General features: G+C 38.0%; 1 protein-coding gene across 20 annotated transcripts in view; it reads left to right on the forward strand.

Annotated features, from left to right (window-relative positions):
* The window catches only part of NCKAP5 (NCK associated protein 5), a 909,219-nt gene that overhangs the window by 601,176 nt on the left and 293,868 nt on the right, over nucleotides 1–14,175 (forward strand). For all 20 annotated transcript variants that reach the window (XM_036235766.1, XM_036235765.1, XM_036235763.1 and 17 more), the window contains one exon: nucleotides 2,631–2,718. In XM_036235766.1, coding sequence (XP_036091659.1) covers nucleotides 2,631–2,718 — 88 coding nt within the window. The remainder of the gene's footprint in view (nucleotides 1–2,630; nucleotides 2,719–14,175) is intronic.

A 14,175-nucleotide genomic window follows, 5' to 3' on the forward strand; every position in this document is an offset into this window, starting at 1 on the left:
TTAAAAAAAAAAAATACAAAGCCAAGAAAAATATGGAAAAGGTGTATAGATTTTTTTTTCTTTTTGATTCAGCAATCTGTGCATAGCACTTTTAATTATATGGAAGAGATAATTCAGCAAGATATGCACAGAGAGAGTTGTATTTTAACTTATTTTTTTAAAAGACACAATTTTAATTTTAACTGAGTTCTAAGTGTTGGGACACATTTATGCCAAATGTTTATAAATGAATGAAATAAGGCTTGAAATAAGAAAGAACTCTAGCCTTTGTGCTAAGGTAGGAAGAAAGTAGACTAATATTCAGAAAACCAGAGGTTAGTTTCTTATCTGTCATACATAACCTGAGTGACCTTGGATAAACCATCGCTGTTTATCATTACTTTTCCTATCTATGATAGATTTGGCACACATCATGAAAACTCTACTACCATTCAAGAGATCGTTTCTGTTTATATACAGAGACATTAAGTATTAGAGATTGGCTCTGATCAGTTTTTATTTCAGAATTCATGACTTCTTCACCCTTTTTTTTTTCACATAAGCTTAGTTTGTCTCTTCTACCAGATGTTAAGCTTTATTCAAGTCAGAAAAAAATATTGTGCCTTCTTGGGCTCAGCAGCCACTAAGTGTTCACCAAGATAACTCCTAATTAGGAGCTGAGACTCTTCTTCAATTAAAATAATTCCCTGCATGGAAATAAGGCCTAAGGGAAAGTGGCTGCTGTTTTTACAGTCAATAAAAATGGTTTAATCCTAACTTCCTATCCAACTAACCATGATCCTGTAAGTAAGCCATTTAACCTTCCTGTTGCCTCAGCTTTCTCATCCACCATGTAGATATAATGATATTTTTAAAGTATATTATAATGACAAATATTTGAGAGAATTCTTTGACAAGTTCATAGTACTAAATAATTTTGAGTTACTACCATTAATAGCATAAGATCTGTGAAAATACAGGAAACAGATTTTGTTTTCCTAGCTGGACACAAGAAGAGATGGTTTGCATAAATATGTGGTCACGCATCATTCTCTGAGCACTCATCATCGATGTCTACTGTCTTCTTGAAGTCCTTAATGGGTTATGGTGCTATTCCCTGTAAAGGCAGAATTTCCCTGACTGGACAAGTTTGTTTGCAGACTAGTTTCTCATTCTGCCCTACATAGTTGTATGCCATATTAGAAATGTTGGCATTTTGAACTACACTACCCTGGTTATGTACCACTTCAGGGAATTCATGGGTATCTTAGACCCCTTAATTTGCCATGCTAGAAACCTTATGTAAGAGAGAGAAGCTGGACCAGCCTGCTTTCTCTCTGAAAATAGTATCCTATAGAGTCACCAAAAATTTAAAAAATTACAAAAAGTGCTTCAACATGAAACTGTGAGACAACGAGTTCAGTTTTTGGGCAAGGAAGCACTGTGTTCAGTGCATTTAGTTCAGGTGTTCTGCTTTCAGAGTTCTGGTCCATGAATCTTCATGGATGGGCCCCAAGGACAAGGTCATTCAAACACAGTTCAAATACACATAATGAATGCCTGGCACAGAATAAGTAATATTTTTTTTAAAATAAAGTAACAAAGGATTCATATAACAATGTCTACCAAATACCTACTTCATGCATAATTAAGGGAGACACATAATATGTGACATGTTTCTATACCAAATATGGTAATTTACTTCAGAAGACAAGATAAGACTATATAAAATATTTGAGCATTTAAAGTGTTGTTTTATTTTTAAGTTATAGAATGAATGATTTAAAGTATAAAGCTATATGAATTCAAAGACATGGGGGACCACTGAAGAAATCTCTTAAGAAGTGGAACTTGAGCTGGGCTTTGAAAGATGGGTGGGATTTGAGAGTATAAAGAGGGTGTTGGCATTCTAAGAAGTAGTCATAGCATAAGACAATGTCTGGAAATGGAAAAGGGTGTGTTTGTTTCACTCTTTACTTTTGGGCAATTTGGAGGTAGTGTGGGTATTTAAAACAAAATAGGATCATAACAAACGATATCTGTTATAACTATAGAAGTATTCATAAATGTGTACTAAGACATGTGTAAAAATATTTATTGTTTGAAATAGCAAAAATTTCAAAGTAATTTCAATTCTGTCAGCAGGGGAATGTTTAGATAATTTATGGTGTCACATTAGTCACATGGTGAAATACAGGGAAATAGCTAAAAAGAATAAAGTATATTTCTGCGTGCTGGCATGAGAAGACCACCATGGGAAGACTTCACAGTATATGGTGAAAATACATCCGTGTGATATTTGTCAACTTTGGAAATTGATTTTAAAAAATCAAAGTGGTATCAAGAAGATTAATTTGGTGACACTGCGTCAGATTAAAAAAGAACAATTGAAAATGGAGAAGGATATTGCGAGATGTTTTTATGAGTACAAGGATAGGGACCTAAGTGGTAAAAAGAAAGAACCCAGAGACATTCTGAAAAATGATTTTAAAGGACTTTATGACAGATTCTTGATATAGGGGATGAAGGCAAGAGAAGAGAAAAGAAATTTTCAGGTTTAAGCTTAGGAAATATACATTGAAGAATGATTTCTACTAACGGGAACAGACTCATGTTAATAGGAAACCTTCTTTAAAAATTTTGTTTTTCAGGATGGAAGAAACCGTACGAAATCTATTACAGAGTCAAGGACCTACAGAGCAGAAAAAAGAAGAAACTGTTAGTATAATGGTCTATCAGGTACACCATGTTTCTTGCTCTTGATTGGGTAATGGTCAGCTTGTTTTTCTCTTATTTTTCTAGCTCTGTCTTTCCTAACCCAGAGATAAATAAGCAAGTATGATCCAGACCCTGGTTCTCAGAGCTATATAATTACTCTGTTTGAAGAATCATGTACATGTTTATTTAACTCATTTATTTCTTTTTTAAAATAATTTATTTTCAATTATAGTTGGCATATACTGTTATGTTAGTTTCAGGTATACAAGATAGTGATTAGACATTTATATAACTTATGAAGTGATCACCCAGTACATCTAATACCCATTTGACACAATACATAGTTATTACAATATTATTGACTGTATTCCTTATGCTATATTTTATATGCTCATGACTATTTTGTAATTACCAATTTGTACTTCTTAATCCCTTCCCCTTTTTTACCCATCCCAACCACCCTCCCATCTAGCAACCCTCAAAATGTTCTCTGTATCTATAACTCACTCATTTCTTGAACTCCTGTGAAAGAACTTATAGATTTGGTTTTTAAGAAGCTGTAAAAAAGAACTTTGCAGTGAAACAGAGAGACCTATAGAAAATATTGCAGTTCTCTGCAATCAGAACTATAAGAGGTATCTACAGCGTTCTCTGGGAACACGGAGGGGTGAGGGGGAAGTGACTCACCCTGTCTGGGGAGTTAAGGAATACTCCCATCAGTTGGACATTTGAAGTGGGCCTGAAGAATAGAAAATAAGAGAAAGGACGTTTGAGGCAGAGGGGAAGCCTAAATAAAGGGGCAGTGGTGTGAATTTGCATGGCAGACTCATGGAGAATAAGATGCTCAGGATAGCCGGATAATGGTCAGGTAAGAAAAAGTATGATTGTGAGTCTGAAAGTGTATAAGAGCTGGATGAGGTCAAGCTTGTATCCTGTGCCTATGGGTATGGCCTTGCCCCTCAGGCGATGTGAACTCTAGAGAGATCCAAAGAGAGTAAATGGTCAATGAAGTAACAAATTGTCATCTTCCCAAAGGCCTTATTCCATGACTCTTTAACACTAGCAAAGTGGCCATGCTAGGAAGCAGGACAACTTGAGTATGACCCAAGTTGGCCACACAGATGAGAAGGCTCTGGCAGCTATAGAGCACAGGTACACTATATAGATAAGTTGAAGAGTTTCATTGAAAATCACTTAAATCACAAATAGAGCCCTAGTATCCATTGCACAACTATGCATGGAGAGCTAAAAAATTTAAGGAAAGCAAGGAAAAGGGCAGAAATTTGAGAAATCACTGAGCAGCTCTTGGTATTTGCTGGCTAAAAAACAAGTGAGTTTGAGGAGGCAAGCATAGGAACCCCGCTGGTAAAGATATTTTCACACTAGCTTCCCTGAATTCACGGATTGGGTTGCTGTGCAATGTAACTGCTTATGAAAAAGGTTGGGAGGAATCTGATCATAAAATTCACAATATCATACAAAGTTAAGAAATCTAGGAAAAGTTAGCCTTAAGAAGTTTATGTGCTCAGTAGTTGACTCTTGAAACATATCCAGGACTACCTTGGGACGAAGGGGCGGCCGTTCTCCATCTTCAGGGAATATAATGAAAAGAGTTGACTTAAGTTGCCTCAGAGGAGATTAAAGTTAGCACCATAAAGACAATAGAAAAATCAGTAAAATCCATTTCTTATGAAAGGATTTAGATTTTTCTTAAGGGGTTGGTCTTTACATAGAGAATACATGTTCTGCTTTGCCTAATGTGAGGTCTCTTAAAGTTAGGGTAAGGACTTCAGTTCTCCTAGCCCTGAGTCTTTCCTACGCATTGTATCTGCTTTGGTAGAAAATTGAGATTACGTAAAAACAAAAGGGTACTTGATCCTGCATTAAGTTCTGTGAAGCCTAAAAGAGTCATATGAATCTGAAACATAAGTAATTTGTTCCCCCTCGCAGGTCACACCAATCTTCAATTAGAACTTAGTAATTTAGCATTGCTCTTGTGCTTTTTAAAATCTCCTCCTTAAGACTCGTCCAGGATCTTATTTTCTTTTGATCATTTTTTTCACATCTCTCCATCACTTGCTAGCCAAATCTGTGGTGTAGACACTTAACATCATCAGAGTTCATTTTGTGAAGCCAGGAACTACTTGGACAGATACACTTTTCAAAAAATGTGTTTTAAAACTGTTTTCTTCTATGACCCAGTCTATTTAGGAAATCAGCTCTTCCCTCAAAGGCAGGGGTCCCCAAACCCCAGGTTCCAGACCCATATGGTCAGTGACCCAGGCCGCATAGCAGGAGGTGAGCAGCTTCAAGCAAGTGAAGCTTCCTCTGTATTTGCAGCCACTCCCCAACACTAGCATCACTGCCTCAGCTCTACCTCAGATCATCAGGCATTAGATTCTCACAAGAGTACCGGTCCCTGGGGCCAAAACGTCTGGGGACTGCTGCTGCGAGAGAAATTAATACTACAAAAAGGAATTTTTTGGTTATTGCTCGATAACTGACCTCTGGCTCATTATCTGGAAGGAAGATAGACATGGGTTACATAGATCATTTACACATTCAGTAGATATTTACTGAGCTTGTAGTATTTACTAAACGCAACCTTGTTCTCTGGGGATTCAAGAAACGAGAGTAGAGAGAAGAAAAAGAGAAGTCTTGGTAGGTAGCGCTGAGGCCCAGGGAGGTCCCTGCCAACTCACAAATTCTGATATTCTAAATGTGGCTGACAGTAGCAAAATAGGCTGTGCTAGAGGTACGTGGTGATAGAGTGTAGCACAGAGTTAATACCTACCAGAAGCCAAATCTTGTGTTTCAGGTGAGAGCCGAGAGATTTATTTCTTCATAATGTGGGGTGTTATTAGCACACCTGACTCAGATTTTCCAACAGCAAGTTTTCTCTGACAGAAGCCAGAGGCCCATGTAAAGCGTAGCCCCATGGGAAAGCTGGAGTTAGTTTCATTTTCCACTGTGGAAGTGTTTGTTGTGAGGCTTTCATCATTGAGCTAATGTAATAATAACATAGTAAAAAGCTATCTTTTGTCCCAGGCCCATGCTAATTTTTTCGCATGCATTAAAAGTGGTCATATTTTGTTTAAGACGTGTGTTCCTGAAGACCTCTCATAATTCGTTACTAGTATAATTTATAACTTGCATAATTCAACATGAATTCTCCCAAAGGATGGGGCAGAGCCACCATGTGGCAGTCGGTAGTTTAGAGTTTACCAGTTTTGTCATTGTGCAGTTCTCGACTCATTTTTTAATTTGGAGAATTTACATGACTTCAGTGTTTCTGCATGAAGTGACATTAATCACATTTGTATGTGACTGTAATTTCAAATTTACCTAGTTCAGAGTCGCATTGAATGCAACTAGATTGTAGCTCATTCATTCCCCACGACAACTTTGTATAGGAGGTACTGTCGCTACCCTCATCTTACAGATTTGGACGTAGGCTCAGAGAGGTGAGTATTTGTCTAAAGATGCACAGCCTGGAAGTAGCCTAGAAGGATTTGAATCCTAGTCTGTCTGACTCCATGGCCTCAGCTCTTTATGCTGAGGAATACTGAAAGATTACATGATAAGGCCCACGTTACCCACTGATTATTATCTAAGTTGGGATCAGAACCTAAACCTTTCCACTTTCTATCTAAAGTTCTTTTGATTCTTCCATTCATTTATTTTCTTATTAATTCATTTAAATGACAGTTATTCAATTATTTTTTTTATGTAAGTCTGTTAGTTTCCTGTTGCCGTAACAAATTTAGTGGCTTAAAACCACACAAATTTATTCTCATAAATCTGGAGGTCAAAAGTACAAAATCACGTTACTGGCAGGGCTACATTCTTTTTGTAGGCTTCACAGCAGAATCATTTTCTTGCCTTTCCAGATTCCAGCATTCCTTGGCTTGTGGCCCTTTCCTCCATCTTCAGAGTGCATTACTCTGAGCTCTGGTTCCATTATCATATCTTCTTAGAAAAAGGAGTTTGACCTTCTTCTTTCCTTTTATAAGGACCTTATGATTACATTGAACCCATTCAGACAATCCAGGATAATCTTCTCATCTCAAGATCTTCATTTTAATCACATCTGCCAAGTCTCTTTTGCCATATACGGTAACATATTCACAGGTGTCCGGTATTGGGATGTGGGCGTTGGAGTGTGTGTGTGTGTGTGTGTGTGTGTGTGTGTGTGTGTAGGTGGGGAGGGGATCACGTTATTCTGTCTATCACACTAGGTGACACATTAACCTAGCAGGCTGGTGGTACTTAGCAGACACTGAGCTAAGAGCTAGAGACACAAAGATGTCTGCCTGATAGAGCCTACTTCCTGGAAATCTCAGTTCACAGGACGCTGGACAGGGAGAGGAAAGGCAAAAAGATATGTGCAACAATGGAATAGGAGTCAAAATAGCAGGCTGCACAGGTTCTGGGAACACGAAGGAAGATGCCACTAAACCTACACGCTGTTCTCCCTGGCTACTCTACCTTCTGCCTCAGATATTTTTAATAATTTATTTCCCTTTTCTTTTAGTCTCTGTTGTTTCTTGAAAGGGACTCAAGAGTCATGAGCTTCCTAATGAGTCCCATAGCCTCCTTTCTCAGAACATCTTATATTTCCAGCACTTTAATACATCTATCAGTACACATTTGTTTGGTGCTTTACAGTTTACATAGTGTTTGCACAAAATGGACGTCATTTGTTTGTTCCAACAACCTCTAAAATGGATGTTATCATCCCCATTTTTAAAATGAGTCTCAGAGGGACTCTGGCAAATGCTAAGTGGTAGAAATAGGAATAAGTCACAGAGTTTCCTAAATGAAATATGTGTAATGAAACTGAGCAGTTATCTGTGGTATACTTTGATTGCTGAGTGGGGACTGGGCAAAAACTCCCCAGTTCACAAAGGGAAAGCCATGTCTCAAAATACAAAAATAAGTGAAAGTAAACAGAGATAAATTCATAAGCTAAGTAATGTTCATGCTTGTCATTTTCCTGTGAGAAAGACAAAAACACGAGTAAGAGAAATATTATTATATGTAGCACCAAGAGCAATCATTTTGTTAGAGAGAAATAAAAGATCTCAAAAGATTGTAGAGGAGCCTTAATAAGTAGAAGCATCTTCAGTTTCCCTTCAGCTTTTATTTTTCTTTCTCCAGTTTGTTCTCTCTAGGTATTTTGGGGTTTCTTATGTACTGTGTTTTGTATTCTTGTCACCCAGGCCATCATTTCATTTAGTCAAGTTAGGAAACATTAGAAAAAAATCACAATTAGATATAGAAGGGGGCAATTAAGCATTATTAAATGGAGTAACTGGTTGGATTGGGGCATCATTCCTTCAGCTTCATCTCTCAAGATATTTAAACACTAGCAGCCTGACATACATACCAAAAACCCTGACACAAGTGAGGGATTACTCCCTTGCAGTCCTCTCGTATCTGTAGCTACTGTCTGTGCTTTTCTTTTGTTGTTGGTACATTTTCTCCTGTTTCTGTTTTTCTCTCTGGAACATGAAGTAAGCTAATTAATTGAAAAAGAAATAATTTGATGGACAAGTGGAAACACTAGCCAGGTGAAAAGAGATCTGTCTGTGGGAACAGCTTCTGCCATTAATAAGACTTATGACCTCAGGCAACCGCTTAAACTCTCTGGGTTCCTTGTTTTTCATATTTGTAAAAGCGGAGGTTTTGGACTAGATTAGGGATCACAAACACAAATACCTACAGTTGCCAAATAATGCAAATGGTTAAAGCAGGCCAGGTATGGGAAAATAGATACATCAAGTGTCCCCTGGAGTTTGCATTCTATTTTTCTACTTTTGATAAGAAAATAGGTACAGAGAGGGGGTTTGTTTGTTTTGTTTTTGTTTTCTGATTTTTTTCTTTTTAATTAAAAAACAAAAGTCTTGATTTTGAAAACCATACTATAGCAACCTACACCTGGTTTAATGCCAAAGGACAGTAGGGAGTAGTTAGAGACTGAGGCAAACTAAAGAGTCTCTGTCTGACCTAAAGGTAGCAGTCACGCCCCAGCAACAGCTGCAACAGATTCAGATAACCCAGAAATACACGTCAGTGTGGACGGAAGGCCACATCTCAAAAAGAGGTGAAAGCTTGTGTTTTTATGGACAGTTTCTTTGTAAATAAGGCTTGTTTTTTTACACATGGACTAACATATGTTAAACGAGGGGCAGCCCTCAGGACAGAAAGGTGATTTCTAGGATTTCTGTTTGCTCTTAGAACTTTGGGATTTTGACACTTCTTTAAAATCCCATGAGGTATGGTCTACACTAAGTGCAGTACAGAGGGCATCCGTCTATACCACTGTGTCCCTCACTGCCGACTCTTGCTGAGCACCTACCATGGACCGGTCATATACTAATCATTGTACAAGTGTAAGCTCATTGACTTTTCATGAGAACCCTTTGAAATAGGTACTAGTATATTCCTCACTTTACAGAAGAGGAAACCAAGGCACAGAAAGGTTAAACTGTTTGCCCAAAGTTACACATTATCGTTGTCAAGTCACTTGAGCTCCTTTGCACCCTTTTAGCTGGGTGAATAGGTTACCATAAAAACTGAGTGCAGAAACTTTGTCAAGAGTTGCAGTCCCTGTCCCAGGAGAGAACAGAGACAGGTGGATATAGTGCTCAGCCGTGCTGCAGCGGGGTCCAGATGTGCCTGTCTCCACCTCTTTACTCTGTCTCACCTTCACAGAGAGCCCTGAGCTATGCATTTTCTAAGCCCAACTCTATTATTGCTGGTGATGGTCTATGCTCAGTTATTGATTTCTTGGCCTGTATTTAAAGCAATATAATATGTTACACAAATTCTTTCCATTGGAAGTGATCTAAATAAAAATCAAAATGATTTTTTTCTTAAATAATTCCTTACATGTATTCTCAGATATAATTAAGCAGTTGATGCTTGGGCAAAAGGAACCTTTCTAGTTATTCTAAAATCCGTCAGTCATCAAATACATATCCAGTTCCTTTTATGCACACGAAGAGCATGTGACATAGCCTGGGATCTTCCTCACTGAAGCCCAAGGCTGGCCTGGCAGAGGTGTTACTTCACAAGTGATAATTCTTATCGGGGTAGAATGTTTTTGAGCTTAAATTCACCTCCTTTATTTCCTATAATGGCTTAAGTGTTCTTTAGGGAAATTCAAAAATTTAAATACACTAGAAATAAAACTTAGGGTTGAGAAATTACATTAAACGGTCAATTACAAAAGGTGTATTTTCTAAATAAGAAAGCTCTTTTAAAAATAGCAATATTCCTGGTATATTTAAAGTGTGACTTCTCCACAATTCTAACATAAAAAAATAGCATTTTTTTTTTCATGAACATGTGTAAATGCAGGGCAAAACTAAAGTGTTTGTGATTTTCAGGGGTTGCAAAGTCCCTGACTCTATTTCCTCATTGAGGATCAGAATCACTTGAGGGAATCATAGCAGATTCAGCTGTCTGGGAGCTTCCTTGTAGTTTTTGACTTAGAATGATCTGTTTTGTTTTGTCGTTTTCAAGTATGATGGGTCATGTTGGTTCCTCTGGTCCATAGATGTGTTGGCAACCAGTGAGATACTTCAATACCCATCCATTCCACCATCAGTGCTCCCTCATAATAGAAATAGAGCCGAAGTTCAGAGTCCAATTATCAGTCCAGTGCAAAACTGAATATGCATCTATACTGTGTCTATAAGCTGATTCTTTCACGTGCAATACTTCTTTCAGTAAGTGCCCTGGCAGTTAATTAGCCAAGAAAACTGAACTCTTTAGAAATCTTTAGAAACTTGACTCTAATTTATACAAGTTATTCAGAAAAGTGTTTCGTTTTTCTTTTTTTACCTACTCAAAATAAGGTAAACAAATGCAAATACATGGATCAGCAGTCAGTACATTCAGTGAATGCATACCAGTTGGGAAAAAAACCATCTGAGAGAGTGACTAAGTCTTTGCACAGGTATTTATAAAATTATAATACACAATAGAATATAAAAGATTTTATTGAGTGCTTTTATTTATGTCTGTGGCCTGTAATCTCAGGAAGTCTCAAGTGCTTTCGATTCTGCTTTAAGAAATTTGGCCTTTTCTTTGAATTGCCGTGAACTTTGAATAGCTGCTGAGGTGGGTAATGGTAATAAAGGGAATATTTTTATTGTGTATTAAGTTTTAAAGGGCTGAAACTGTTCCTTGAGGAAGCAGTTTTCTTCCTTCCTCTTTGTTCTTTTTATTTTGTTTAAAGCAACATCCTCTATTCATAAAAGTTTAGACAAAGAAGCTAGGATTTTTTTCAAAGCCAAAGTGTGAGATGAGATTCAGTACAGCCAAAGTGTGGCCTACATAAACTATTTCTCTTCTCTTTGAAATTATTCTCTACAATGAATTTATGATTTTGCACACTACAGAAATAGCTTTCTAGAGTTCCAGAAGTTTTCAAAAACAGTCTCATTTGGGAGCACCAGCTTGTTAGCACACCTGACTAGAGAGAAAATTCACCTCTGTAATTCCAATGTCACATTAAATACTTCGAAAGGAATATATGAGTTTTAAATAATATCACTAAGAGTTTAAATAGTTCCTACTTCTTTGGAATTTAAAATCCTTGGTTTTATGGGTTCTGCCTCTACATTTTAGTTCTCAATTTTTGTCTAAAATCTCTGCTCAGACATGAATACTTTTTCTGTTAGATGTTTTGACCCTGGACTGAAATCTTATTAAGAAAAAGCAGAATATAGTCTCTCTGTTAAAACAAATGTAACCTATGAATAAAATGGTGCCCTGGAAAAACACCTTCTCTTCATACAGGTGAGTGGGTTTTTGACAATGAACACGAACTACTTTGCTCAGCTCATCTCGGCAGAGGACAACACTTTATCTTGGAATACCCAGGTAGTATCTCAGCCCAGGTTCTGTGGATAGAATCCAAAAGATGTTGCCCTTTAGTAAGTGTGTGGCTTGGGCAAATACTTTGGGCACTTCAGATCATTAACCAGATATATCACTTATTTCTTTCGCTTAGGAACCAAATGAATTTGAACAGAGCAAAATCACGATGAATCAATCCTTGAACTTTGATCTTATTTTCTTAAGCCACCTGAGGCTACAAAACTATAATTTTATTTTTTTAAGGACTTGATACCAATGTTTTATAAAATGGAGATAAAATAGTCTGTGAGAGAAATTGTACAATTTTGAAATTAGGAAGTAGTTAAGAAAGAAATGGAAAATGCCTGCTGGAAAAAAAATACACTTTCATTCCTGAGATCTCTCCTCTACAGTAACCTTTCAGCTATATTATCTTTATTGATTTTGTGTGCACAGCGAGCCTAGCATGACAATGAAGAGGAATCACCAGGTTTGGGGTGAGAGAAAAATGATCTGGCCGGGGGTCTGCTATGTGCACTTAAACCATCATGGGATTCAGGTGTTAATTGGCCCCACAGACATAACTAAAGAGACAGTTCCAGTGCCCTTGCAGGGTCAGAAGGTTGTCCCCAAGCCCTGGACCGCAGGTTCCGGACTGGGGAAAAGTGGCAACTGTACCAAAGTGTATTCTCCAGGACTCAAGTTCACTGTAATACTGAATGAGTTTTCAGCCTAGCTGGGCCCCGACCCAGAACAGCTTCACAGAATCTCCAACCATTGAGCCTGGGCCTTGATATGTTTAAAATATCCTCAGGTGATTCTAATAGGTCTTTAGGCTCATGAGTCAGTCAACACCATGTTCATGGAGATCTTTTGTAGCCAGCTCAAATCTATGAGAAGCACAGAAGAAGATTCTTAAGAAAACTTCTTTCATGGAGTGTAGAGGAATATAGGTCAGTGAAAATTCAGTGATTCTTTTTTTCTCAATAATATTTTGCTATTACCAGGAAGAAGTTATCTAATCTTAGGTCATTTAAGGCCTATGCCAGCTGTGCCAGTGTCCGAAGATGAAGGATTCGCCCCCTGTGCACTGGGCTTTGTAAACTTCTCAGGCTCTTAAAGGGGGCAGGTAGTGAAGTTCACCGAACAAACATTGTTCCTTCCACCCCACGTCAGTCTGCTGTCTACTTATTCAAACATAGATGCAAACAGTGCTGAGTATTTCTTTTTTTTCCTGTGCAAGACCTCATTTAGATTAATAATGGGAAGAAGCAGCTTGAGGAAACGAAAGTTGTACACCATTAAAAAGAACGCCATGCACTCTCAGCAGCCCCTCGCTTCCTAGGGACCCCACACATACAAGGGGTAGTGGTAGCAGAATGCATGAAGGGGAATACAAGTAAGAAAAAGTTTCAGGGTCGGACAGACCCGGAAGCGAATGCCATTTTCTAGTCTCAACTAGCTTTGTCATCTTGGGAAACTTAATCAATTTGGGTCTCACTTTTCTTCGTGATGGGTGTAATAAGGCTTAACGGAAAGGCTGTTGTCTTTGCAGTGCTTTCCCAGACGTGATTTCATCTAACAGTTGGAGACAGTGCATGATAACGTGCATAGCACATGTTCAGTATTCAGGGAACGGTAGCTATTACATACTGTTATTACCCATCTAATCCCATCTATCTACTCTTCTCTTCTTTCTCTTCACACAGTCAAATTCTTCCTCTTACCCTGTCTCACTCTAGGCTGTCCTAGCAGCTAGCACCATGGAAGGTGCAAAAGGTTCAAAACTGGAGAAAATGACAAAACTCTGAGAAACATGGACATTTTAGCAGTGCTAAACTCAGGTCAGGTTCCCAGACAGGACTGGCATTTTGGGTGGTGGCTTCTCCCACTGCACAACTTTATCTTCCCCATACCCTCTCTACCAATATTTTCTCATTTAGATATTTCTCTAGTCAAGCAATATTTTCTCATTTAGATATTTCTCTGAAGTTTCATCTATTCAAGCATCATTCCACATGACAAATGAAAAATCAAAAAAATAAATATAGCAGGTCCTTGAAGAACATTTCATTCAATGTCATTTTGTTATAACGTTGATGAGAAAAAAAAACAAATTGATTTCTGGCTCGTGCCACTGTTGTGTGAAGTGTGCATGTTCTCCTCATGCCTGCATGGGTTTTCTCCAGGGACTCCAGTTTCCTCCCACATCCCAAAGATGTGCACATCAGCTTAACTGGCATGTCTCATTGTTCCGGTCTGAGTGAATGTGGGTATACGTGAGTGCCCTGTGATGGAAGGGTGTTCTTTCCAGGGTGGGGTCCTGCCTGGCATCCTGAGCTGCTGAGAGAGGCTCCAGCCACCTGCGACCCTCAACTGAAATAAGCAGATTGGAAAAAAATTATTTTACTTGTTTTACTAATCTTTTTAAAATGTACATAGAGCTCACATTTATCTTAATGTTCAATATTAGAAGTATTTTGGGATCTTTAGAAGTTCAGTGATATTTTTGTGACTAGAAATGTACCATAGGAATGTGTCTCTTGTTTGTATCATTAGTCTGCCGTAAAATTGCTTTTGTTATATGTTGTTTCACTTAAAGTCACA

This window comes from Rousettus aegyptiacus, unplaced genomic scaffold, assembly GCF_014176215.1.
Source record: "Rousettus aegyptiacus isolate mRouAeg1 unplaced genomic scaffold, mRouAeg1.p scaffold_m13_p_2, whole genome shotgun sequence".
NCBI classification, from domain to species: domain Eukaryota; kingdom Metazoa; phylum Chordata; class Mammalia; order Chiroptera; family Pteropodidae; genus Rousettus; species Rousettus aegyptiacus.